Source organism: Rhipicephalus sanguineus, chromosome 2 (assembly GCF_013339695.2).
Source record: "Rhipicephalus sanguineus isolate Rsan-2018 chromosome 2, BIME_Rsan_1.4, whole genome shotgun sequence".
Lineage (NCBI taxonomy): Eukaryota > Metazoa > Arthropoda > Arachnida > Ixodida > Ixodidae > Rhipicephalus > Rhipicephalus sanguineus.
The window spans coordinates 27,536,757-27,563,922 of NC_051177.1; the positions used below are offsets into that span (position 1 = coordinate 27,536,757).

Consider the following 27,166-nt stretch of genomic DNA (forward strand, 5'->3'; position numbering starts at 1 on the left):
TGAGCGCCCGCATGTGCCGCCTATCTTATCACTAGCGCCACCTACAGCGCTGCTACGCCGACTCAACATCAAGCCCAAGCGAGGGAGGGGTCAGGTTCGCTACCGCCGCCGCGACGGACGGTCACGGTTTTGGCGCGCTTCACTATGTTCTTTAATAAATAGTTTGTTACCTACTCTCGCCTCAGCCTTCATGCCTCAGCCATCACGCCCAGCCCTCACATCTGGCGCAGTCGACGCCCGAGCCTTTGTGCAGCCACTCAGCCACGCAAGAATGCAAGCGCATCAGTAAGCAAGCGAGCCAGCCTTCGCCCCGCGACAGCCGTTCCGCCATTCCTTTCTTTGTCACCGCCAGAGCATTTCCCGCCGTCCGCTCGCTTCCATGTGCGCGCCTGCGTGCGCTTGCTGGTGGACTCACTGAGTAAGAGTGTGCTTCGTGCGTAAACGTCAGCGTGTAGCCGGCTCGGCGCAACGCCATGCCGGGAATTGTGTGGCAGAATCTCGACCCGGTGACCATGTCGCGCCTCGGCGTCGACCTCATACGCGAAGAATTGGCCCGCCGACAGCTGGACATCACGGGTTCGAAAGAGGAGCTCTTTCAGCGTTTGCAAGCCGACATTCAGCAGCAGCGTGAAGCTACCCCCTCGGTTGAAACGAATGAATCCGCCTCGACCGCTGCGGCGCCTTTAACGCTGGACCCAGCCACTCTGCAGAGCCTCGCCATGCTGTTCCAGCAGCTACCTCGCCCTGCAACAACGGTGACGACACTGCCAGACCTGTCATCGTCCATTCCGCAATTTGCTGGTTTGTACAGCCACAGTGTCAATACATGGCTTGACGACGTGCGACGAGTACAGCAGCTCGCCTCGTGGGACGACGCCACCACACGCCTGATCGCAGCTAGCAAGCTGAAAGGCACGGCGCGAGACTGGCATCTCGCGTTCGGCAACCAGTACAGCACCTGGGCCACGTGGAGTGCCGCCCTGAAAGACACATTTTGTACAGAATTGTCCCTCATCGAGTGGCAAGAGCAGGTCATGAGGGTAACCCAGGCCCCGTCCGAAAGCTTGCACCAATATGCCTTTGCCAAGTTGAAGATCATTGAGCGTTGCCCCGTTCACCTCTCGGAGGCCCAAAAGATTGACTACCTGCTGCATGGTTTACGGGAACAACACATCCTCGCCGCCATAGCAGCCAACCGGCCTCCCACGGTAGCTGAGTTTATTTCTACCTGCACTAGCCTCGACAAGAGTGCGCAACATCTGCACGCCAAAGCAAGCCCGTCACCATTTGCCGGTTCTGTGTCGCCGCCGACGCAATCCTTTCGTGCCGCTAAGCCCGCAGAGCGACAGCAGCCTCGCTCAGAACAATCGACACCACAGTCCTCCCGAGGGGCCACACCAAAAACGCGCATTTCAGAGCTTCCCACCGAGCAACAAGAAGCTACTTATGCAGCTATTTCGGCACAGTACGGCGCTCCAGCTTTTCGTAGTGGTCAAGACCTGTCTCAAGCTGTCTACTACCAATGTCATGCCTTGGGTCATCTGGCATCCAAGTGTCCTACGCGCACCAGCCGCTTATCATCATCAGCGCCTCCAACCATGCCAAAGACACAGCAGCCTCCAGCACTGCACAGTGCACCCGTTACACTTGACGGCTCACAGCAGCAATGCGCCTTCTTCAACGCAACTCTCAGTGGAGTCGGTGAATGTGAAGCGTTTCCTGACTCTGGGTCCAAGGTGACATTAATATCTAAAACTCGTGTGCCTGCAAGCATGATCATCCCATGGACCGAGCCTCCACTCGTGGTGGTAGGAGGAAGCACAGTGCTACCTGTTGGTGCTGCATTTTTGAAGATATCCATTGGCCCAGCCACAGGAGTTGTTGAAGCTGCTGTTTTGGAAGATAATGTACTTCCCCTCATTTTAGGTGAGGACTGGTTCTCAGCAGCACAAGCACGCCTTATATTCGAGCCGCCGAAGCCAGCACAGTTGCAGCATACAGCCACGAATAGCACCATTACCGCAAACCAAAAGCTAGGCCCAAGAATGGCAAATGCTGTGATCCCAACAAGGTCCGTCCTTTTTCCTGAAACCAGGCCCAGTTCCAAAGACTGCCTACAACGCCAACTACGCCCAAGACCACTACGCCAACGTCCGCGACACCAAAGCCCACCATGCCAACACCCACGACACCAAAGCCCACCACGCCAACGCCCACGACACCAAAGCCCACCATGCCAACCCCCACGACACCAAAGCCCACCACGCAAACGCCGACCACGCCAACGCCCACGACACCAATTCCCACCACGCCAACTACCACTACGCCAAAGCCCACAACGCCATCGCCAACTACAACAAAGCCCACCACGCCAAAGACAACCACGCCAGCGCCCACCACACCGAAGCCCACATCGCCAACACAAACTACGCCAAAGCCCACTACGACAATGGCCACGATGCCGACACCCACTACTACCACGCCAACAACAACGCAAGGCACGACCGCTAGTTTACCGCCTAATCGAGCAGCTTACACCATCCACATTTAGGGCTTTACGTGTGTCATGCTTGACATCTCGTTTCGTTAATCAACCACGAACGGTGCACGTGTCCCAGCCTTATGTACCACCAGTTTCTCCAGTGACCGAGCAACAGCCCGCCGTCAATGCAGAGCCCACGCCTGCCTCAGGAGCAAATGTTGTCGCCTCTACAGAGCAGCAACAGCCTCAACGGCCTCAACGCACTCGATGTCTACCGAGCCACCTCGACGGCTTTGTGCTCGAGTGAAATTGCAGCGTTTCCGCACATGTGTGTGAGTGTGTTATCGTGCGTGTGACAGTGTGCAGAAGCAGTTGACCAAGAGACTTGGTCAGTCAGACTGGGGTGGGATGTGAGCGCCCGCATGTGCCGCCTATCTTATCACTAGCGCCACCTACAGCGCTGCTACGCCGACTCAACATCAAGCCCAAGCGAGGGAGGGGTCAGGTTCGCTACCGCCGCCGCGACGGACGGTCACGGTTTTGGCGCGCTTCACTATGTTCTTTAATAAATAGTTTGTTACCTACTCTCGCCTCAGCCTTCATGCCTCAGCCATCACGCCCAGCCCTCACAGGAGACATCGATAAATCCGCTACCACAGTGCCGTAATCAAAATGCGCAAATATAAATTGATGGGTATCTATAGAAATCTGCGATCAGGACAGTGATGTATTAGCCACTATATCCATAAGTGGTCAACTTCTCCGTAGTATTCTCTGGACATTCGAGAGTTCTATAATTTTTCACGTACACAAGCAGTGGCTACGCTGACAATGTGACGTTAGCACGTGGCCACATACACGCTTCAGCAAGTGTTGCATGCGCGCCAGTCCTAGATCGTATTTCCTTAGTTTAATCGTGTACCCTCAAAGCCCGAGGGCATTACATAGGGGAGGAATAGTATACACATACATAGAAACACATACACATACGTAGTTATTCTGGAATTATAAAACCGTATGAATCAGTGGCGTAGCCGGGCGGGGGGGGGGATACACCGGGCCCGTGCCCCCCCCCCCCCCCCCCCCCCCAAATTTTTTCCCCCTGGGATACAGAGCACAAAATGATTCTAGACACCACTTATCTGGCCGGACCCAGTGTCGGATCAAGGACCCGAAAAAAATTTCTGTCTACGCCACTGGTATGCATCGTTCAAACCACTGTTACATGTAGAAACAACGAAATAATCACGTCTTTTTACGCTTGAATGTCAAATTGCGCAATTTTATGAAGACTGTGGTGACAGTAGTCTAGGTTTGACTTACCCCTGAAGGGCAAGATGAGCTCTTCCAGTGTGCTGCCACGGCCATTTCTGAGGTGGTGTTCGTTGATTTCCTGCAGAGTCTCTTTTCCAAGAGTGCGTATCCAAACGCATATGTTGGTGGCCACGACGTGCATAAGGCCGAATCTGGCGACCACTTTGAACTTGTGGATGTTCAGCTGAAATATTCAGTTGGGAAGATATGTCAGAGTCTGTGCTGCTCAGCCAGCGGTGTCATACTCACCCTTGCGTTCATGAAGATAAAGTACATTTGAGCAAATGTGAAAACCATTTGCAAGACCGGGTTGATTCCCAGCAGTACGCTGTAGCAGGGCGACGTGGATGGAATCTCGAAGAACGATCCGAACTCCAAGCCGTTATACACCATTGTCCCCAAACCGAAAGCTGCACAGCAGAGGAAAGAACTGTCAGAGGTATACAGAGGGATTTGATTTCGCTAAAGAAATGTGCATTCAAATGTCACGTCGTCAGCAATTAAAGAGTTCCGCGAGCGCCGCCCGAGAGTTAAAGCAGCAAGACACCTCTACCCAGGGGCGCAGCCAGAAATTTTTTTGGGGGGTTCAACCATACTTTATGTATGTTCGTGCGTGCGTTTGTATGTGTCGTGTATATATACGCAAGCAAAACTGAAAAATTTCGGGGGGGGGGGGAGGTTGAACCCCCCCCCCCCTGGCTACGCCTTGCAAGGAAAGAATACTGATGCGCACACACATAAAAACACGGACTCAGGAGACTCGGACGAGCGCTCGTCCTAGTCTCCTGAGTCCGTGTTTTTATGTGTGTGCGCATCAGTATTCTTTCCTTGCAAGTATGAACCAACTCGCCCAGCAGCAAGTTTTATTGAACCTGGCTACGCCCCTGCCTCTACCACACGTCACCCGTGTAAAACCAAGCTGGTGTTGGTAAAACGCGTGTATACGATCTGCATGTTCAGTTGTTGCAGATAGCGTTGCCCACTGTTGCTGTCTGTACTTGATTCCTGTAGTATTGTTCGTGATAGTAGCTTGTTGCACGCAGTGGCGTAGCCAGGGGGGGGGGGGGTCACACCGGGACCGTGGCCCCCCCCCGGGGGCGTAGCCAAGGGGGGGGGGTTCAAACCACCCCCGAAATTTTTCAGTTTTGCTTGCGTATATATACACGCGCACATACAAACGCACGCACGAACATACATAAAGTATGGTTGAACCCCCCCAGAAAAAAATTTCTGGCTACGCCCCTGCCCCCCCCCCCCTAATTTTCTTTTTTTTTTGCCATGGCATAAAGAGCACAAAATGACACTCGATTACATCTGCCTGCCCGACCCCCGTTTCCAAAGGCGTAAGCCAGAAATTCTTTTCGGGGGGGGGTTCAACCATACTTTATGTATGTTCGTGCGTGCGTTTGTATGTGCGCGTGTATATATACGCAAGCAAAACTGAAAAATTCCGGGGGTTTTGAACCTTCCTGGCTACGCCCCTGCCCGTTTCAGATCAAGAAGGTGGTTGCACGCATGGGTGCCAGGATTTCTCCCATATTTGAAGTGAGGGCCAGCTATATTACAAGAGGCCCTTCGGGTACGCGGCCGCGGTTGGCGTGTAAACGCGAAAAGTCATTAATTCACATAGTCGCATCTTCACATCTGCAAAAACGTTTTGCAAACAGGATATTAAATTAGTTCTCTCATTTCTTCCATCATGCGTTCGTTTGATCCCAATCCATTAATTAAAATCTAAAAGCCACGAGTAATATCGTGGACCCAGCCAAAATGCAGAGCGTTATTGTGGTAACACGTGGAACATCGCAGGGAGTGCTACGCGACTCTCATAAGCGTGGGTCTCCGAGATGCCTTTTTGGAGCAACTAACGCACCGTGCGAATAGGGGCGTAGCCAGAATTTGTTTCTTCTTTTTCTTTCAGGGGGAGGAGGGGGTTGAACCAACCAACCCCCGAATGGCTACGCCAATTGTGCAAAAGATTTCGGAAGTGGCATCGCAGCTAGGCATGCAGATTTATGCGTGCTCTGTAAGCTTGCATTAGTTCACGGTTAAACTCTCGCGGCTAATGTGTTGTCAGCAGCGCCAAGGATCGTGGTGCGCATATATGTCTACTTTGCACGCATATGGCTAAACTACACACGGCAAAGAAAAGCTAGCGTGCGTAGATCCTTTCATTGGCACTTGGCTATAGCATGATTTAATGTTCGCTCTCATGACGCGTACCAATGGCGCCGATCCTTAGGAAGAGGCTTCCGTGACTGCGGTCGTTCTCGGAGATGCGCTGCTTCTTGAGCCTCGGCGGCACGCCACCGCTCTGGGCGGCCGCAGAGGCGGCGTCCATTCCCTTGTTGGGCTGAGCCTTGTCGCCCACGGTGCGTCGCAGGTTCTCCAGTATGGTGATCTTCTTGGGGCACTTGTACGCGCCGCCGGACCCGGTCGGAGAGCGCCGCAGCAGGTAGATGTACACGTAGAGCAAGAACAGCAGGCTCACGCTGTACAGGTACATGTAGAAGCCCTGCGTGTACGTGAGTCTACAGTTAGAGGTCACGCGTATTCATACATATGTCGCCAGATTCTCAGAACGCTTTACAGGGAGCTGTTCAACTTTTCCGCAATCATTTCTCTAGTACACAGAGCGGCAATAAGACACCACGTTTGTGTAAAATACCGGTAATTTTCGTTCTTGAATACGCCGTAAAGGTTACATGAGTAACCTTTACATGCGTAACCATGAGGGGAGATAAGGAGAAGGGGGTGGGGGCAGGTGCTCCTCCTTCCCCCTTGGCCGCAAACCTGCGCCAGCTCCAATTATTTTGATCTAGACATGTAATTGTGTTCTAGAAGTACATGTAATACACTGCTGGAATGAACCATGCATAAACTTCCTAGTATTTTTCTTTTTTTTGGGGGGGGGGGGGGGCTCTTTGTTCACAGTTCACTTGGCTTCCACGTGAACCTCTCATGTGCAAAAATATGCAAGCGCAATTTTATAGTCTAACGCGATTACTATGCGTCGTCCCGTTGAGTCACCCCCAATTTGTCGTCGAGCGTCTGCGATTTGAGACGCATGCGACAGCTGCCCGTGCCAAATTAGCGTGAGAGGTACAGAAAGCCGCATGCTATTATATATGCGATTTCCTTCCACTTCTCAGTTTCAGAAAAACCAGCAAGAAATGCGCGCATTTTTTCGTTTCTTCTTTGTGTGTTCGCTTCACATTCAAGTGCACGTTTCCTACTTCTTCAAAACGGTTGGGTTTTGCAGCAGGTGAGCTTTTTTGTTTGGTTTGCTTTTTTTGTCTACATGTACAGTCTGCCGTATTATGGGAATATTGTCATATATTCCGAGCCGCTCGCGAGCCAGTCCAGCCTCGTTCTCGTCCCCTTCCTCTATTCTCCGATGGCATGCTTCACTATTGTTCCATGAATGCAGCGCTGTAGCTACACGTAATATATGTGTTTAAAATGTGCATGATCAACATCTATAAAAATTTAACATATGTCGACAAGTAGATAGATTAAGGAGTGTAACGTTCTAAAGCATGGGCGTAGCGAGAAATTTTATTCGGGTGCGGGGGGGGGGGGGGGTTCAACCAACCTTATGTATGTTCGTGCGTACGTTTCTATTATTAAAGTTAATAATAGAATAATAATAATTGTTGGGGTTTAGAGGGGTACTGACATCTTTTTTCGAAGCAGAATTTACTCTGCCATGCAGAGACGGCTCTGAGCAAGTGTGAAGCTCAGCAAATGTTGATAAGATATTTTAATTTGATATTAAAGTCAATTTTTCCATGGCGCACCTACCGACACAAGCTTGACGTCAGGCTACAGTACAAATTCTGGTTACTTCACGCAGCAGTCTGGCTATAGTTATGACGACGTCAGGTACCAAAACTTCCAAGATGGCCGCTTGTGCGTCACCAAAACATTAAAAAATGGCCGCTTGTGGAAACGTCACTATATATTGTGCGAGCACGTGACAAGAAGCTCATACCTTGTTGTGACGTCAGGGTACAGTAGGAACCGAAACTAGCTTTTAAAAACATGCTGCAATTACTTTTTCAGGGTGCACTCGTGCTTGGCACTAACTTTTCTAGGCTCTTGAGCGCTTGGCCTTTCATTTGACGCAAGAAAACGGCAACTGAAAACTTTCGTGTCAGTACCCCTTTAACGTTCCAAGACCACAATATGATTATGAAACACGCCGTAGTGGAGGGCTCCGGAAATTTCGACCACTTGGCGTTCTTTAACGTGCACCTAAATCTAGGGTTAGTAAAGCTGCAAAGAGGTCTTGTTGGTAGTAGCGCTGTGTGTGTGTCGCCGTGTGCCTTTCTTGCGTCCCGTTTCTTTGCGCTGCTGTAGTGATAAAAAATGTGGAAGGAGCCCATGTTTCCGTCGTCGTCTTATCTTCGGTTGTGTTTTCGCATCTGTGCTTCGGTTCAGTCTAATCGCAGCTGATAATTCCAGCCACGTGTGATAAGTCCAAAGATGGTCTTAAATCTAAAGCATTGTAACAGGGCACGAGTCGAAAGCAACGTTTAACGTCACCTAACTTCAAAATAATCTTACTCCCGCTATTTTGTGTGATTAGAACGTTTCTATGCTCCTCGGTCAAAATGAACAGCATTTAAAAAAGGCAGTGCTCGTAGCATGTACCGGTGATGAATGAATAGCTTATTAGGAGACGCGGTGGCCCCTTCGTTGCCACTGATCCTGCTGCTTCACCGCAACTAAAGTATCACTGCGGCGAAGCCAACCCCATCGGATACAAGCGCCTGTCAAAAGCAGAGTGCCAGGAATGCGGCAAGATATACAACATGCGGGCTTCATCATTTACGAAAGGTAAAAAAATAAAAATAAAAACAACTTACGACTCACGATGCCCTCGTTGCAACCTAAACTGTGAATGAACGCCAAACGTTACTTCAGGATAACTTCTTGGCGAGTTGGTGTTCACTAGTTGTTGGTAGAGTTTGTGTTTACTAGTTAGCTGGCGAGTTGTGAGTGTAGAGCTTGTCTTTTTTCCCTCTCCTTCTGTTTCATTTTCGAGCTTAGCGCTGCTACAATACGTTTTGCCCAACAATACGTCATGCGCAGCGTGCCCCGTGCTTACTACGCAACGTACAGAGATCGCTACACCCGTAATTACCGCCGGCGATGCGCAGTCTTTCTGGTTCAATTTCTTACGGATCGTTAAGTCGATCGGCCGGAATACATTCCGCACCGTTAAGTGACCAATTGAACTAGGGTGATGCAGCGAAGAAAAACCCAAGAAATAAGCGAGCTGGTAAGCGGGGAGAATTCACGATTAACGAGGCTCACTGTGCCAGAAACAGATCCCGCTGCAAAGCGAATTGCGACGGCTGCGATAACGGCATACGCGCAGAACCGATATGGAACTATCAAGTGCACGCCAAGAAAACCGCTTTGTGAACTTTTGCGTTCACTTTTCGTACCTCCGTCGTTGACCGCATTTACGCTTGCATGGACGTTACGTTCACGCTATGTATCAGCATACCATGCAACCAAGTTCGATGTCACTTTCAAATATCAAAGCCAATATTTTCTGTTAACGAACGCTCGCGTGAAGCCACACGTGCAGTTCTGGAAGTGAACTTTATAAAGAGGCGACTGTCTCGCAAGTATTTCTTAATTTGAAGCCACTGAGTTTAACAGAACGAAGGGTTTACTGGAAGGAGACTATCAGTGATTGACTGTGACGTAACAAGAAATGTCTATTTAGAGCCAACGTTTCCTCAACGAGACTTGAATTGTTGTCGTCGACAAGACAAGAAATTGTATTGTTGCCCTGATGAATACAATTCCGCGTTGCCTTCACAGCCTGCAGACGCCTTTTTTCTTTTCTTAGCTCACATTTGGGAACGTTCATATAAATTTTCTTTTTAAACATTTTCTGCTTCGTATTTTTCCCAGAGCATAAAAAGAGTTGAACGGCCTTTCCCGCAGCGTCGCCACTATCACGTGCCCGTTAAGCTTCACACATAGAATATAAAATTCAACTTCATATTGATCATTGTGACAATATTGTTTTGTGTATAAATCCAACCCTTGTGTAATGCCTCCTCGAGGGTCTTAAAGATATAAAATTAATTAATTAATTAATAGTAGAAGCAGTGATGATCAATTCCCAGTTTGCAAGCGCTGGGTTCATCACATACCACGTACATCCGCCCGCTGTACTTTAACACGCATTGTCATTTCACAATGCTTCATCTCCATATCGAGTTGCGCTGTCGTCAACGGGGTCTTGCAACAGTAAAGAACATCAATACGCGTCGCAGAAAGCGCAACTGCGACGACGGAACAGCTGTCGTGCGTTTTGCCAGACGCTTCTGGCAGTTCGCTGCCGAATAAAAGTTCTGCTTCAATATCGGGGGCTGGCGGTGTTCAGTCGAGCCGACGTTTGAAGGCAGCTGTGAGTCACTGTTCTCGGTAGCGAAGGCGGCGAACTTAACGAGCAAAAAAAATAATAATAATGATAATAAATAAGTGTACTGCATACGCGACGGTACTGAGAGCTACTAAGCAACGACATTTCTGCGGAATTTTCGGTGCACCGGTTTATTGAACACGAAGACGAAAAAAAAAAACATGCACAAGTAGGGGCTTAACCGTGGTGACTGGCCTAATTTTCTAGTAAATTGTTCACCAGTTACCGAAAAAAAGCGGATTCTTCGTAATTGAAAACAATGACGCAAAACAAAGACAGGCGCGTGCGCCTGCTTGAACTATCTCTCAGTAGGTGCCATCGAATGTAGTTTCCGGCTATCTACGCTATCTACACTATCCTGAGCGGCAGCCGCATACTTAAAACACAAGGAACGAAAGAAAAAGAAACCTGACACCTGTACGCTGCGCACTGTACGATGCGCAAGCATGACGACTGACGAGCACTTCTCATCAACCGGTAGCGAGCGTTATCTTTACAATCCAGTCGAATAGACTAATATGCTTGAATAGGTAGACGTTACTTGGATGACCAATCGCAGAGCGCTGTTAGCTGTAGTAATGTTTCATCAATTAGCACTTATTAACTTCAGGGCACATGCCATAACTGTGGAATTGAAGCTGGCCATTCAGCAATATACATTTAGCATAAAGCTCCTAATTAGCGCCAGTTTCGAGAAGTACGTTTGACGCTTCAGATAATTAACGCGTATCATTACTTCATTTCACCACTGGGACGTGACGGCAACCCGTCACTGAAGCTCTTTCGCAAATGGCGCCGCGAAGCACTGCGCCTTGTTATACTTGATCAGATCGTGGCGCTCACCTCGAAGTAGTAGAGGGGCACCCTGAACGTCACCACTTCGGATGTGAAGAACACCACGCAAATGACGACGAGCAGCTGGCAGTACATGGAGCTGACCATGATGAACTGCTGGGTCCTGCGCAAAGGAGAACGGCATCTTTAAATATGTGGCCACAAAGAGAGGAAACAAAAATAAAATCAAGTTGCGGGACTTGGAAGTCCCGCACCAACATGCGGGCCAGGGGAGACGCTGAGATGGGAGGATTAACTTCGACAACACGCAGATAAATTAGAGTGTGCGGGCGTTTCTGTGTTAACCACACATTTTTTATATACAGTATATACTATACGTATACATGCTATGATATAATATACTACACTATACCCCGTTTCTGTGTATACACATTTTTATATAGTGTGTATACTATACATATACCATATGATATACTATAATATTGTCACGGGTATGGAAAGGTGAGTCGGGCACGGGCGCTGAAATGACACCTAATGGAGGAAGACGACAACGTTGTTGTGGGTTGGAGATCTGGAGCTTCCCTGTACAATCCTGTCCGCTCTGTGCAGCATTAACTTGATCAGTTCTAACTGAATAAATCCTCCAGTAACATCTTTTTTGGTGGAGGTGCGGGGTAACAATATAATATACTATACTACACTATACTATGGCCCGTTTCTGTGTATATATATGCTGCCGCGGCTGGGAGTCTAACCTGCACCTCTTGCACAAAAGCGCTAATTAATAGTAATTTCTGGAGTTTTACGTGCCGAAACCACGATATGGTTATGAGGCACTGTGTATAGTGGAGGGACGCGGAAATTTTGACCGCCTGAGGTTCTTTCACTTGCACCTAAATCTGAGTACACGGGCTTCTGGCCTTTTCGCCTCCATCGAAAATGCGACTGCAGTGGCCGGGATCGAACCTTTACACGAAGCTCGTGGCCAAAAGAAGAAACAGTATTAACGACAGATATCATGCGTGCTGCTTGAGCTGTATGTAAGCTGGGCCTAATAAACACGTCAACTGCGCAGGTTTTCCCAAGGTATAGTTAGCAAGAAACGATTATTAGCAAGACAACACGTGTGATTCGCGTAGCGAATTCTTCGTGTTGAAACGCCGGTGCAAACCCAAAGCTCTGTGTTTGCGCTAATGCAGAAGCTTTCCGGAGAGCTAAACCAGCTGCCGCCTTGTAAGGTATCCATAAGAAACCAGCCGTGTCAGGCTCGACGGGAGAGGCGGTAAACAATGGGATACGAAGATTAGCAATTCAAAGTCGTCCGACGCGCGCAGGTAGCGCATTGAAATCGCTCCCATGCACGTCAAGGCTTTCCAGCGGGACTCTATGAGTGAAGGCTCTCTCTCTCTCTCTCTCTCTCTCTCTTTTTTTTTTTTTTTTTTGACGCTGTGAGAGGTCGCTGCGACAGTCTTCGAGAGGTCGACGACCACCTCAACCATAGGCGCCCCCCCCCCCCTTTTCCTTATCATATTGGTCGAGTCCGAAGAAAATAGCTTCGCATTGAATGGGAAAACGAAAATGAAGCGATGATGCGCTGCTCACAACGGCTTGCCTTTGGTGCCCGGCTTTCCGAGGGCAAAGGCGGTAGGTAAACCGCTCCTAGGATACAACATCAGGGGTCCTCAATCGTCATTGTCGTCAAAAACCGGCATGGCCACAACTACAGTTTTCTAGAACGCTTTCTAGTACTAGAAAGTATGAAGGTTTACTGTACCACAACCCTGAATGGCATGGGGTAGGCATTTGGCGCCCACTTACAATAAATTAGGGGGGAGGGTGACCCCCTCCCCCTTTGAGCGCACGCCTATGATCTCACTGCTTCCCTTTTGACCCCGAATATCGAAAAGGTTTGTACGCATGCTCCCCTCGTGCCCTTTCGTGCGCGTGAACATTCTACACCTCACCTACAAAAGGAGTGCTGACAACTCCTTTTGCGAGAGTTATTACACTGCAGTAGAGAGGTGGGCGAGTTGGCACTGATGCATTTTGAAAACTTTTCAGCGCGAACCGGACGGAGCACAAAGGAGAGGACCACACATGGAGAGGGCCACAGCACTCGTCTTGTGTCCTCTCCTTTGTGCTCCGTCCCGTTCGCGCTGAAAAGTTTTCAAAATGCAGTTATTACACGTACCATATTGAACTGCAGATCAGAGCTTGATCACGCTCCTAAACGGTGCACAGGAATTCCACCCCATGCACGCACGCAGACTTGTGTATAAGAGCTCGATGACGCTCTACGACAATACTATACTGCAAAAGGAGTTGAATGGACTCCTGTTGCTGCAGGGTTTCGCAAATTGGTACTCACTGCCCACCTTGGCCTCTCCTTCCGTTCCCTCGGGACATGAGGGCAGAAAACGTCTCTCGGTACGAAAATAAGAAAGCCCGCGTCACTCGCCATGGTTGTTCTGCCGACAGCAGTCTCTAGTCTTGAGAACACACTTCGGCGAAAAAAAAAAAAACACCAGCGTCAAAAGACAAGGCCGCGGAGCGGAAAGCTCGTGTCTGCGCGCGCCTTGGAGGTCAAGCAATACTGAAAGACCGTCGCTCGCGCGCTCTCTCTCCGGTGGTTCCGCGCGGAAGGATGGCAATGGATATAGAGCCACATCATAGCCACGTTGGCAGCGGCATTCACGGTGACGCCTACATCACGCGATGGGATTTTTCTTGTTTAACCTTGCCTTACTTAGAAACAATTTAGACGGCGCGGATACGGATGCGAAGCGCGCATCATTAAACCCGTCTCGTCAGCCGGAGAGTCTTACTGGCCCCCGCAAAGGAAATGGTGCCTGCACGCGCGCTCGCGAAATTGAAGGGCGGTCCCGGCCGTGGCGCAACAATACCACGGGCGCCTTGCTATGGCAAAATACCTGCTGAGATCCATCTTGACGAGACGAGTCCATACGCGCTGGGTCGCCGCCCCCTCGAGAAATCCGGGCTCGACTCGCGAACGGGGCAAGCGAGCGCACCTTATTGCGGCACAGGCGTTTTCCGTTGAGCGCTAGCGCGTACGCCTCCTTTCGAGATGGCATTCGTCTTAACGCGCACGGCCCAGAGTCTAGCCTTTCAAGCTGCCATTGCACGCACACACAGCTGCGCTCGCACCCTCCCCCATCTCGTTCCCTGCTATGTTGGAAAAGAAAGCAAGCGTGAGCCGAAAGAAAAGGTATTGAATGAGGGACCTCCGGCCCCTCATCATCGCGGTGTCTTCGCGAGAAACTTTCGTGCGAGGGCCTGCACGCGATGCGCACGCGGCTTCTTTCGGAGCCGAATCCTTCCAAGCGTGTACAGCCGTCGTCGTGACTCCGTTCTTAGTTCTTGTTCCCCACCGAACAGTCAATTCGAGCACTCGGCATGTGATAAACAATTCGTTAGGACTTCGTTCAACGTGCTTCTGTGGTGACTCAGCTCTTGTGTGCAACCCGTGGCGTCGACGGCGAGGAAGTAACGAACTTAAATCACGTCCTCACAGTTTGAGACGTCAATAGTGACAAACGGAAAATAATTTACGAGCGCCGGTTTGCCAGTGGCTGCGAGAACTGCAAAGCCAGGAGAGATATACAGGCTTGTAACTATTTGCGTCTTGATCTTTGTTTATTATAAAAATTTCCTAGTTTTGTATGATTCTGATTGCCGCGTTCTGACAGCGAGTTAATTCCTGCAGCGTCATGCATGACAACCGTACGTCCAAGTTTGTGCCAAATATGAATTACTTTGAATTCGGGAGTTGCGGGGTTCCAAGACCCCTCCCCCCAATTTTTCGATTTTGCATGTGTATATACACACGCACACATACAAACGCACCACGGACATATACATAAAAGGCGGTTGAACGATTGAACACCCTCCCCCCTTTACCTAAAAAAAAATTCTGGCGATGCACCTGCTGATCAAGGTGCATTTGAAACGTAAACCACATCTCAAAGATCCTTCCACAATCGGCGGTATAAGCTAACAGTCTACAGCTAGTTGCTGCATGACAAACGACTGTGTGTACACGTTGTCTGCAGTAATTAACTTACTGTCACTTGTGTAAGGATATCTTAGAAGTTTTTAATGAATCTTCCCGCGTGTAAAAATAACGGTAAAATGCTTTCTTCGCGAACGCGAACTATATGGCCCATGTATGCAGATAGCATGGTATACGTAGATACGCTCCTTATATCTGTCGAGCTTGAAGGACGTGCATTCTGGTTTTTGCATGAAAAGGTAAACAAACAAACGGGAAAGAGCCCAGAAAAGACAGTGAAGTAGAAAACAAACAGGTACATGGAGGAGGGCCGACTGCTTCCAGCATTCTTCCTGCACCTGTTAGCGGTTTTCTTTCTATCTCCTCACTGATTGCCAGTTTACCCTTTCAAGAACCCTGTACCAACTCGCAAAACAACAAGCCACTCTACAGAATTGTGGAGATTTGGTTGCATGTCAGAAGCGATTTGTAGCGCAAGGAACACAGACACAAAAGAACATAATAGCTTTCACCCTCCCACCCCCACCCCCCGTGCGCTCGCCTTGCGCTACAAATCACTTCCGAAGCCACACTATCTTTGTTACAAGCGAGATCGCGATGCTCCGAACTGCGGCTTCGGCAATATTGGCGCTGGGGCCGGTGACTCACAGCGAAGTGACCTCCTGTTCGGTATCGGCGAACGTGACCGCTTCCATGGCTGTTGCCGGGGGTCGAGACGCTGTGCAGACAAACGCTGAGCGACGCCGCCGTGTACGAGAAGCCCGGGGATCTCGCTGCAAGCGCAGCGTGACTCAAGCTGCAGGAGCCGAGGCGAGCCTCTCCTTCCAAGGAACGCACTCCCGTGCAGCCGTGATTCGCGACTTACGGAAGCGCCGCTGTACTGAGCCGCGGCTTGCTTGATCGCAGTGATCAAAATGGCGGCGGCTGCGCCGCGAGCGTGCACGTGGATGAGCGTTCCGTCCTCATCGTCTTCCACTACGAACTCGCGATATCGGACACGCGTATTCCAGGCACCGTGCGTTGTTTTGGCGCGTAGTCGTTTTACAAGCGGTTGAGGAACGTCTGCGAGGCAAGTGTACACCTTAGGACGTGGCCGCGTAACCGTAGCCGCGCACATCGGCACACCGGCGTGGGAACGAAAAGAAAGTGAAGACGCATCGGCGAGGAGAGATAGTGCCAACTCTTGATATCTATCTTTTTCTATTGTTTCCTTGCTACGATTCTTGGCCTATAACTAACAGACCCGCAGTTCACTGTCCACGTGTATGTGTGCGTGGGAGAGAATACACACGCACGCACACACGCACGCAATGGTCGTAAAGGAACTTCAGGGTAGGGATGTTAAACAGCAACTCCCCCACCCCACCCCCCATTATTCCATGGCTACGTCAATGAGCACTACAGCTGCAAGTGCTGGCTGAGGCTATATGTGTGTAAGGGTGAACTAGAATTCTAGCTCACGGTAATTAATGATACTGATACACTGCACAGCGACAAAGAATGGTAATCGTCAATCCCATATGTTATATGTTTCGTGTCCGGGCGATTGGTATGTCAGCGGCACTCGAGTTCACACGGCCGCTGTGTTTACAGCATGCGTGCTTGGCGCCCAAGCAAAGACGATGGGCTAAGGTCCGGGAAGCGCTGGCTGCCGCTCGAATTCACCGGCAGCATTTCGGCGCCCGCACAAGAAACACTACACTATACGCGAACTTCGAGCCTTGAGCACGCTCGCCCGGCGCTGTTGCCATGAGGCTTGGATCGACGAACATTCAAAAAGAACAAAAGTGAGATTGCGAGCCGGGAACGCGTAGCAACTCATCGCCGGAGAAGAGCGGAGAGACAGAGCCGGAACACGAGCGGCGTCGGACGCAGCGGAACGAGCTCCAGCACGGAATCCCGTTTTCTTCTTTCACATGTAACCCCGCCGGTATGCTTGTAACTTCAGTTGAATACAGTTTTCTTCTTTAAATCGAACCTTGCCTTAAATCCATCATTTGGTCACCTCTGACATGTACACTTGCAGGAGGGGGAAGTTCACACATGCTCCACACTCACGTGTTCTCTGTAACAACGAATCACAATGCATATACAGCTGCTCTTCTGTGCTAGGTGCGCTCAGCAGACGGAAGTTGAGAGGGGCCAGCTGTTGTCATCACTGCAAATGCGCGTACACTTCGTGCCCATTTCCTTCGTGGGACGTGCGAGAGGCGGGGCTGGTTCAAACAGTTCAGATTCAACGCAAACGCCGAGAAAAGGGCCTGCGACGCATCCACGTGACGCACTGTTTCCGCTGAAACAGCCCGCACTGGTTCTTTGTACCCCAACTTACCCCGGCTATTGCGTCCACAGAAATGTATTGTTTCCTCGCCCCTACCCTTCTCTTTCGAGCGTGATTGAAGCCGTTCGGTCTGGCGTAATCTCTCTCTCTCTCTCTCTCTCTATTTTTTTTTTCTCGTTTCGCAACGAAACAGGATCGAACCTCTTGTTTTGGACGATTACCATGCCATTAGCCCGCGCCAAAACGTGCCCGTGAGCGCAAGTGTTAAACTGACCTTTGGCGCTCTTTTTCTCGTTTCCGTGCGTCTCCGATTTCATTCAAATATTAGCCACCTAGAAACTGAATGAACATCAGAGAGCGACGCCGACAGCGTACATTCCTTTGACGACCAACTCGCGCGAGAGGGAACGGACAGATTTCACGACGAGGTATACCGTCACTCCTCCACAGCTGTTGCATCAAATTCCAGCCATCATCGCAGTCTCTTGGAAAGACTGAAGGTGACTGCGGTTCTCAAAACGTAGTCTTGCATTTCATTCTCTGCCAATATCATTACGTGACAAACTAGTACGTGGAACAGGAGGCTGAGCATAGCAAATCTACATTAGCAGTAACGTTGACGAGAACAAGAAGGGAAAGGTTTATTAGATGTTTCGACTAGAGTCCCGTCTTCCTGATAAAGGGCGGACTCCGGTCGAAACGTCTAATAAACCTTTCCCTTCTTGCTGCTGTTACCGAGAATCTTCTTAATAATTGTTGGTGTTTTACGTCCCAAAACCACGATATGATTATGGGGGACGTGAAGGGCCCCGGAAATTTCGACCACCGGGGGTTCTTTAACGTGCACCTAAATCGGATTACACGGGCCTCTAGCATTTCGCCTCCATCGAAATGCGGCCGCCGCGGCCGCGGGATTCGATCATGCGACCTTACCGAGGGTCTTCTACTCATTTCTGTACGTGTAGCTAAATTAGACCATTAACGTTATATCTCATTTTGTAGCAACCTACTAATCGCCCATACAGCTTCGCTTGTCCATATATGTACCTGTGGCTCGTGTCGGAGCCTTCTCTTTCCTTCTTTAAATAAATGTCTGAATGGGGTCATGGACGAAGAATGAAGGCTGTGATTAGACCTGGTACGATCCAGGAGCTCGAACGTTAGCTTGAATTAACATCCGATTTATTTTATTCCAAAGAGATTACGCCTGCTTGAATGTAAATAGTATACGCTGGGACGCATTGGCCTTTGCTTAGGGACAAGAACAAGATCTTTTGCGCGGTGTACGCGTTTACGCGTACAACGCAATCAGCATTGCTAATTCACTTGCTAGTCTAGAGACTCTTTCGCGGAATCTTCGTGAGAGCACACGCAGTGCTCGATAATTTACGTGCGCACCGCAGACCACACGCGGAGCTCGGTGACATCCAGGACGTACTTCGGATTTAACGAACCGCTTCGCGTGTAATCCTATAAAGCCACCAATCGCGGAACGCATCGCACCGACGGCGCCCCATTCACTGGGCTGATACAGTTGTTTTTTATGTCGGTCAAGGTCCGATTCGTGGGAATGTTTGATTGTGCTACAGCAGCTATCTTAGGTTGCACACAAAAGGTATAATACAACTTTGTGTGCTTTATGAGCCTCACAAGTGTAACCTCTCATGGTTAGTTCGTATAAGCCGTCCTTGTGATTCATCATCATCCTTTTAGACGGCGTGTACGGTACCTCAGAGCAGGGGCGTAGCCACGTTAAGGCACACCGGGCCCGTGCCCCCCCCCCCCGAATTTTTTTTTGCCATAGCATACAGAGCAGAAAATGACACTCGACCACATCTGCCTGCTCGTCCCCACTACAGATCAAGGAGGTGCCCCCCCCCCCCCCCCAAAAAAAAAAAAAAAAATTCTGCCTACGCCCCTGCCTCAGAGACAGCGAATTAACACCAATAAGTGAGAAGGATTAACACTATCTCCCTGTCGGCTGAGTACTCCGCCATCAGCGGTCTAGATCCTGGTACATGGCTCACTTTATTGAGCAGTTTACGAATGGCCATTCTACCACTCGTTACGAACGCTCTACAACATGCTTTGGGAATGCAAGGAAACTCGATGACGGAACCCACTTTACCACCGACATGAATTAAGAACAGAGGCACGGCCGCTACATAAAACGAATTTTATGTAGCGGCCGTAACAGAGGTAAGCTCAGATATCAAGCCACCTGCACGACCTGCGCATAGTCTGATCGAAGGGCCCGGGAGACGGCTCGAGTCCTCAGTTTTCTGAACTGTGGAAAATGCCCACCTATATAGGGCTTCCCTCTCTTTCTCTCTCTCACACACACAACACACATCCGCTCACTCACCCACCAACTCACCCACCAACTCACTCACTCACTCACTCACTCACTCACTCACTCACTCACTCACTCACTCACTCACTCACTCACTCACTCACTCACTCACTCACTCACTCACTCACTCACTCACTCACTCACTCACTCACTCACTCACTCACTCACTCACTCACTCACTCACTCACTCACTCGCGCTCTCCAAACATGCTGCCAGAGATGGATTGAGGGATGGCCAGAAGCACACTATACTTCGAGCCAACCTTCATGAATGAGACGTCTTCTTCTCCAGGAGTTTTTGCACACGCAGTTGCAGCGAACGAGGCATCCGTGGACGTGTGAGCGCGCGTCCACACAAGTCAGCGTTCTGCTCCATCCTTTGCTGTTGATCCTGCAGGCCGTGATCCCGTAGTAGCACGAGCAGCGAAATCCGACACGGGTCAGGGAGTACGCTGAGAGTAAACACTGCACACGTTGGCGAACGCGCACGTGTACTACGTATACGTACACCAGAGGGTGCGGCAGCGGCGGGCGTTCCTGAACGTTCCGTTACGTGCATGTCTAAGAGAGGGTGGAAGTGTTTGCGCAGGACGTCTGTAATGACCGGCGCGGTATACGGGCAGGAAAACAGAACAAGAAAGGCACGTGGCCGGAATCCGCTCACCCAGCGTTGTTTCAAAAAAAGGTTCCCGGGGAGAACAAGTTCGAAGGATGACTCGTGCTCAAAATACCTGCTTCTCGTGTAACGTGTATGCGGAATCACAGCTCCGACGCGAGAATAACGCGCTAATGATAATTGCTGGTTGACACGTGCCAAAACCACAATATGATTTATGAGGAACGCCATTGGCGTAGAGCCCGTACATCCATGAGAGTTGCGAACGCTGGGTTTCAGCGCGAGGTTCTGTATCTGGAGTTTGGACATCCGTGTCGTGTCTGACTGTCTGAAGTTTAACCTCTATGCGCTGAGGATCAACGTAGAAACAACCTAGCTCACCTAGCTAAAGCCTAGCGACGACCTATAAGCAACGTAGACACAATAAAAGGCCTAGAAACAACCTAGAAGTTACCACATTAGTCTTCAGATTTCGTCCAGTTTCGCTCTTTCATGCCTTGCGCGGCTTAGTGCAAGCTTCGCCATTTTTTTTTTTTTAATGTTGCATCTGTATATTATGCACGATGTGAGAAGGCGCGACTGAAACGGCACAACAGGACACAGGACGTGTGTGCCGTTTTAGTCGCACCTTCCCACATCATGAATCACAACTAACTCTCCCAACTTTTTACTGCGCTGTATATACACGCACACATAAAAACAGATGCACGAACATACAGATAAGTTGTGAACACCCAGAAAAGTAGTTGAATGCCACCTCCCACCCCTCCTCGAAAAAAATTTCTGGCTACGCCTCTGGCAAAAACGCGCCTGTAATATCGTGCTGGGTGGAAGAAATCTGCAGCCCTCCACTGTGACGTCCCAGACAGCCGTTGCGTTGCTTTTAAGACGTTGAAGCGCCTGTTTTCCTTTGCTATGCCATACCGGTCTTGAACGCAAGAAAAATCAACAATTTCGCCCCGTATATCAGTCACGCATACGCGCGGATTCGTTTACCGCGTGAGGCTGATATACGTATAGCTCCTGGCGTCACGCAATTTTAAAACTCCCACCAAGGCTAGTCCCGTCTAAACATCCATCCGTCTAACCAACCTGCTTGATAATTGCAGTTTATTTTTGTCTCCATTTTCTCTCGGAATATGCGGCCTGGGAAGCGTTTCGGAACTCGTGTGTGGGTGCTTCTTTCTTGACACCTTGACCGCTAACAAAAGACGAGGTGCTGTCGTTCTTTCTACTGTCCTCGTGTTTTGTTAGCGGTCAAGACGTCAAGCACTAAACAACAACTAGGCCAGACTCAAGCTCTTCTGCTATCGTGTACGGATCTCCGTCGTACTATTATTTTTTTAATGATGCGTATTACCTCTTATTCTTTAAACCGGGGTGAACCGTGCTGCTCCCGCGTTGAATAAGTTACATTTTAAATAGGAAAACTAGAAAACGCGTAGCGGGATGGGGAAGTAAAGGAATAGACGAGGAAGAAAGCAGTCTAGAAGAATGCCGACAAGAAAGCCTGCTGACGCTCCCTGCTGTAAAACTCACAGAGAAGGAAAAGCATCACCCAGACTATAGGGCTGCTCAAGCAGAGAGGATGAGAGAGAGCAATATTCGCCCCAACGGTGGCCGGGATTCTTCAGAATCAAGCTTCGCGACGAACAGGAGGGGTTCCTCGGGAAAAAAAAAAAAAGAAGAAAATGAAGCGTGCTTCTCGAACAACGCGAGAGGAGTGTTGCGCACGTGTTGAAAAGAAAACCTGGTGCAGGGGGTGCGAAAGACTGGCGGGCTGCTGAACAGGGCCGCGTCAGGGAAGGCCAACGCAAAAGCTTCAACTAAATCTTGCTGTCCGGGATAAGAAAGGTCGTTTATAAGAGGGATATAAAAAAACATGACACAAAAATTATAGAAGGATATAAAAAAAAGACGGGAAGGGATATGCGGTATATGCAGCCGTAACTCAGACTGTTGGTTTTAGACGTTCCTTTCTTCCTTTATTTCTTTCTATATCTTGGCCTTTTTTTTCTATCAAGATGCTACAAGGCAAGAAGAGCAAGCATGACTTCCGTCATGCTTTGCAACTATGTGCAGATTTAAGAAGAAGAGGTATTCACAAATTGGTGGCTCGCTCACCCGAGTGCGTCAGCGTTTTTTGTTTTCTTTTTTCTCCTACTACTGACCTTGCATAAGTTAACAAGGAGTTACGGCTCGTCGTACGGCACGGCTCAGGATATTGCGTTCCGTACATGATACTCGCTTGGCTTTGATTCCGGCTTGGGCAAGCAATAAACTACTGCCTCTCTTCTTCGGGTTCTTGCTTTCAGACTTGGATGTGCGCCAAAGCTCCCTGCCCATTTTCGGTTCGGTAATAAAATCTTCATCTTTCGGAACCATTTTTATTACCTCAATATTAATGTCCCCATGTCGCACACTATACCCCATATATATATTAAAAAAAAATAGAAAGGGCTTGTTGCTATGCCGCGAAAAGGGTTACAAAAGCAGAGATAATGGATGGTGATGGGCGGGCGAATGAGGTTCTGGTTGATATACATAAATGATCTGCTGCGCGTCGACCGAGCCTGCTGAACAGGTCTTGCTCCGTATATACGATGTTGACGCTGTAGCATTCGCGTGAAATGTAACGGCAACTAAATTTGGTCAGCTCAAGCAATGCATTTACTCCTCCTCGCGAAATAAGCAGGGACATGATGCTCTGTCCCTAAGAATAAACACAAAATAATTACCTCCGTAAAGCTTTTTACTGTGCATGACCCACTGGACGACAGGTCCCGTAAAAGCACATGCTAAAGAGCGGATGATCTGTTCACTAAAGAGGGCTGAACTTTTCTTTTAGTTGAATAGTCTGTTCACGCCCTACATATTAGAAATAGTTACATTGGGTGCCTTTAAATGTGCACCAACGTATTTGTTTAGTATCCAAAACTTTGGTGTTTATAGTACTTTTCTTTAATATCGAGATTTTGTTTTTCTATTTTGGTATCTTGTTCGCAACTCCAAGGTAACTACGCTGGCCATGGGACGTACTTCGTATTGAACGCTTCAAAGTGGGCAATCTAGATTTGGATAACTTACAAAGCCGCACCGCACATGCACATAGAATGGCCAGACGAACATGTAACAAAAGCAAGTGTGTTCGTTTGTTCCAGCATTCATGGGCGTGTACGTACATGATAAATACTGCACGCGTCTACAGCTTGTGGACATCTTGTGCGTGTTTTACACGCGCAGAAGCTGTTCTGTATACCATCTGCGCATGCATAGACACGAAGACGCTAGCATGCGCGCGCAGTGGTTTGGGCGCGTTTCCATATACTCCAGCAAGTATCACAATCTGTGGAATTAACAAGTCACTCCAGAAAAAAACGGCTAGCTCGTGCAACGAAAATCTTACTATACATTTGTGAAGAAACCACGCCCATGTTATTCCGACTGCACTCTGAAAACAATCATTACTGCGCAGAACACTCCAACGTGGTTAGCACGCGCTATCGAAGCGATATATCGCGCCATTTTCTCAGACTGCAGCAAACGCGTTGGTCCCAATACCCACAACGCGATCGGTGTTCTTGTGTGTAGATGATTGCCTTCTCAAAACGCACTGCAGACAGCTCACATAAGCCCCCTAACTTTAGGCTGTCAGACACTTACCTATTCATTGGCTTCATGGGTGGTCGGCGGAGGTACAAATGATTATCGACGCACTGTAGAGGAAACGTGTTCAAGGAATAGATCGCCTGCAGCCACTCGTCGACCGGGTTGCTCTGGAGGGTCATTACACTGTCGGGAACGCTACACTACTCGAACGTATTCTAGCAATGCTATCGAGTTGCAGCGAGTGCTTGTTACGATTGTCAATTTCGCTACAGGGATGCATCAAGGCTGAGGGCAAGAATTGGGACTCGCTGAACAAGCACGAACAGGACAAAGCGAGCACTGTCTCGTAGCACGAGCGACACGCTTATGTCTCAGTGAGAAACGGCTCGCCACCAGTTTTCTTGATTGCGAGCCGACGGCCGGCCCCTGGGGCACACTGTATGCTGAACCAATTATCGGCATACGAAACAGACTCGGCGCCACAAGCGGTACAACGTGCGGCGCCCGGCCGACGTCTAATTAAACGACATAATGTCGAACAGAATGTCTCGCATTCTGTCGTTCCTTATTCGCGTACACGGTCACGCTCGCTCGAAACTCGATAGCACGCACAATTCTCCACTCTCTCTTTCAGCCGTGTCTGCATGCCTTCGTTCTTTCTACGGATCTCACGCAGAACCAAGGCGACGCTAATTTCAAACATACCCCCCCCCCCCCTCCCCCCCACACACACATACACAACGCTGCAGTTCACGTTACTCTTTGCCAAACAAGTGAGCTACGGTATGTTACTATACGCACCAACACAGAGCAATCATGCAAGACAAAGGGAAAACGAAAGAAAAGTGTTTACCCGGGCCCATCTGGACGCCAGTAGCGCACGAACAGATTTTCGGTCGAATGTTGCACATTGGATTCTTTCACGTAGTTCGGCATTGTTCAAGTCGCTCGAGATGTCCGCTTGACAAAGATATAACCGAAAGCAAAACCAATGGCTTGAAAACAACTTTTGGCTCGCCTCTTCTCTCTGCCCCTGAGTATTATTCTTGGAAACCGCCTTAACGGTACCTCAGCATCGCGTATGCCTCCGTTCACGACAGAGCAGCTTCTAAATTCGGAAGAACGTCAGGGCGCACGAACTCGACGCCGGTGGCACGTTCTTCGGTCGGTATCGGGGATGGAAGATCCAGTCATCGGAGAGCAGGACGCCGAACGCAGGACATGGTTTCGGCCGAACGGGTCCCGGCGGTCGACGCTGGCAGTTAGGGACTGATGTACGGGCTGGCGTGGCATCGGGAACCGGCGGCGAATGCGTGCCTCGGCGAAGGATCTGGCGATGCGAGTGACATGACAGCGAGCGATGTCGGCGACACGGGCGTAGGCGAGAGCGGGATGCAAGATGTATCCGTTAGATCGAGACCGCCACGCTCTCTCTCTCTCTCCCTGCACGAGGCGATATGGCTAGATGACCTCAATGTTACCGCACGAGAGAAAAAAGGAAACCAACGCGGGGGCAACCACGACGGCGGCTTGCGGAGGGCCGTTTCTGCAGCCGTGGCAGCGTGCACGAGCAGCGAAGAACAGCCCCGCCAGTCTCGGTCCTCTCTCCGCAGATGTCCTCCTCTCTTTGTTGCCACCCTTCCTCGTACGCTCTCTTTCTCTTCTTTCTCTCCCCTCAACTGTGTACCCAGACCCTCCCTTGCGATGTTTCCTTCAGTTATTCGTACTTGAACTCGTCTATTTATTTACTCCCATCGTGGCGCCGCGAAAGCGCGCCCGCAGGGCTTCCATCAGCGCAGGCAGACGCCCCCTGTACTACACAAAAAAGACGCGGGAGCGAGGGAAGCTGTCTCGAGAGAGAAATGGCTTCCAACAACCCCTCACCCTTCGTCCGTTGGCTGTTTCGTAGGCCACTCCACCCCACCGGAGGGGGGGGGGGGGTCGGCGGGACCCACTGTATAAACAGGAGAACCCCGAAGGGCGGACGTCGCCGCTGTGGAGGAAGCGAATCTGGGGGGGGGCGGGGACGTAACAGAAGTTCCCCCACAGCAGCAGCGGGTTTTCAAGAACCTCAGCAGCGACGGCAAACCATCGCCTCTTCCCTCCGGACCCAGAGATGAGTCGCGTGCAGCGCCAGAGAAGCTGAAGATGCCTCGCTTGAAGCACGCTGCAGTCAGCCGAGCACTCAACCCCTGAGGGGCGTGAGCCCCCTACTTTACTCTTTGATAATCCGCTGGCTATATATTTGTTGTTGAATTCCTCGGTTTGCAAGTCTGACGGGGCAGATCAGGAAGTCGATGCACCGAAACGACGTTTCCTGAGGGGGTGTGCCACCCCTAATGTTTCTGATTTGTGCTGGTAAGTGCCAAGAGTATTAGTGGAGTTACAGGTTGTTTTGAATCGCACGATCAGCTGAGTACATGGGTCAATGTCCCCAGGAAAGGGTGGGCAAGAGGATGAGCACTGAGCGATGCGCGCCAGTGAGTTCTTACGTACCAAGTCGTTATCATGGATCAGACTCACTCGGCGTTGACCTTGCATTGCACACGCGTAGAACTTGATGTATCACCTTTTCCTCCTTCCTTTGCGCATTACCCGCCTGCTCTGCTGTATTTCTGAAGGCAAAAAAAGAAAGAGTTCACCTTTCCCGCGACATGCGTTGTCTGACCTCGTTATCTTGGCAGATGTGCCGTCATACTCCAGATTGTATACGAAGCACTGAGCCGCTCTTACACTGCATATTGTCGTTGGACATCGCCGACCAATTGCCGAAGTAGACACCAAGAGTCATCCCACCAATGTCGCTAAGGAGACACCAGGCTGGAATCCGTACAAGTTTCCAGTGTAACGAAGTAACATTCCCATAATACTTGAAACTTCGGGAGGAATGTTGCGATCGGTCAAAAGAGAGGCGTGGAGGAGAAAGAGACGTTCCAGAGCCCATTTTCTCTAACACTAGACTACAGGCGACCTTTGACCAAAGCCTCGGCAGTGTACAATAAAAGAAATTCAAAACATGCGTGCGCTCTGTGATACGCACGAAACCACTCCGTCAGCAATTTCGGCGTCTCACTATTCCGTTGCCTGTGCGGAGGCAGCCCACACTCTCCGAGACCTCATCATAGCGCTGCCCCGAACTTTCGGCCGGTAACTCCTGAGGAGGGTGTCGCCGCCGGTTCCGATATTCAGGGTAGAACTCACGACATCCGGATGGATTGCCTGTGTTGCCTCCCCG

The 27,166-nt window shown here is 50.0% G+C and overlaps 2 protein-coding genes across 5 annotated transcripts in view; one reads left to right on the forward strand and one right to left on the reverse strand.

Annotated features, from left to right (window-relative positions):
- Positions 1-27,166, reverse strand: part of LOC119382596 (proton channel OtopLc) — a 39,151-nt gene that overhangs the window by 2,088 nt on the left and 9,897 nt on the right. The window contains exons 1-5 of one of the 4 annotated variants that reach the window (XM_037650366.2): positions 24,785-25,452; positions 11,091-11,205; positions 6,020-6,311; positions 4,046-4,206; positions 3,806-3,980 (exon numbers count right to left, since the gene is read on the reverse strand). In XM_037650366.2, coding sequence (XP_037506294.1) covers positions 3,806-3,980; positions 4,046-4,206; positions 6,020-6,311; positions 11,091-11,205; positions 24,785-24,867 — 826 coding nt within the window. In that variant the 5' untranslated portion in view covers positions 24,868-25,452. Of the gene's footprint in view, positions 1-3,805; positions 3,981-4,045; positions 4,207-6,019; positions 6,312-11,090; positions 11,206-13,972; positions 14,131-15,720; positions 15,950-24,784; positions 25,453-27,166 lie in introns of those variants that run through there. The other 3 variants (XM_037650367.2, XM_049412258.1, XM_037650365.2) reach the window with 3 other exon arrangements.
- Positions 20-3,055, forward strand: LOC125757118 (RNA-binding protein 33-like). The gene has a single exon (XM_049412256.1). The coding sequence runs from the start codon at positions 474-476 to the stop codon at positions 2,787-2,789; it is 2,316 nt and encodes a 771-aa protein (XP_049268213.1). The 5' UTR covers positions 20-473; the 3' UTR covers positions 2,790-3,055.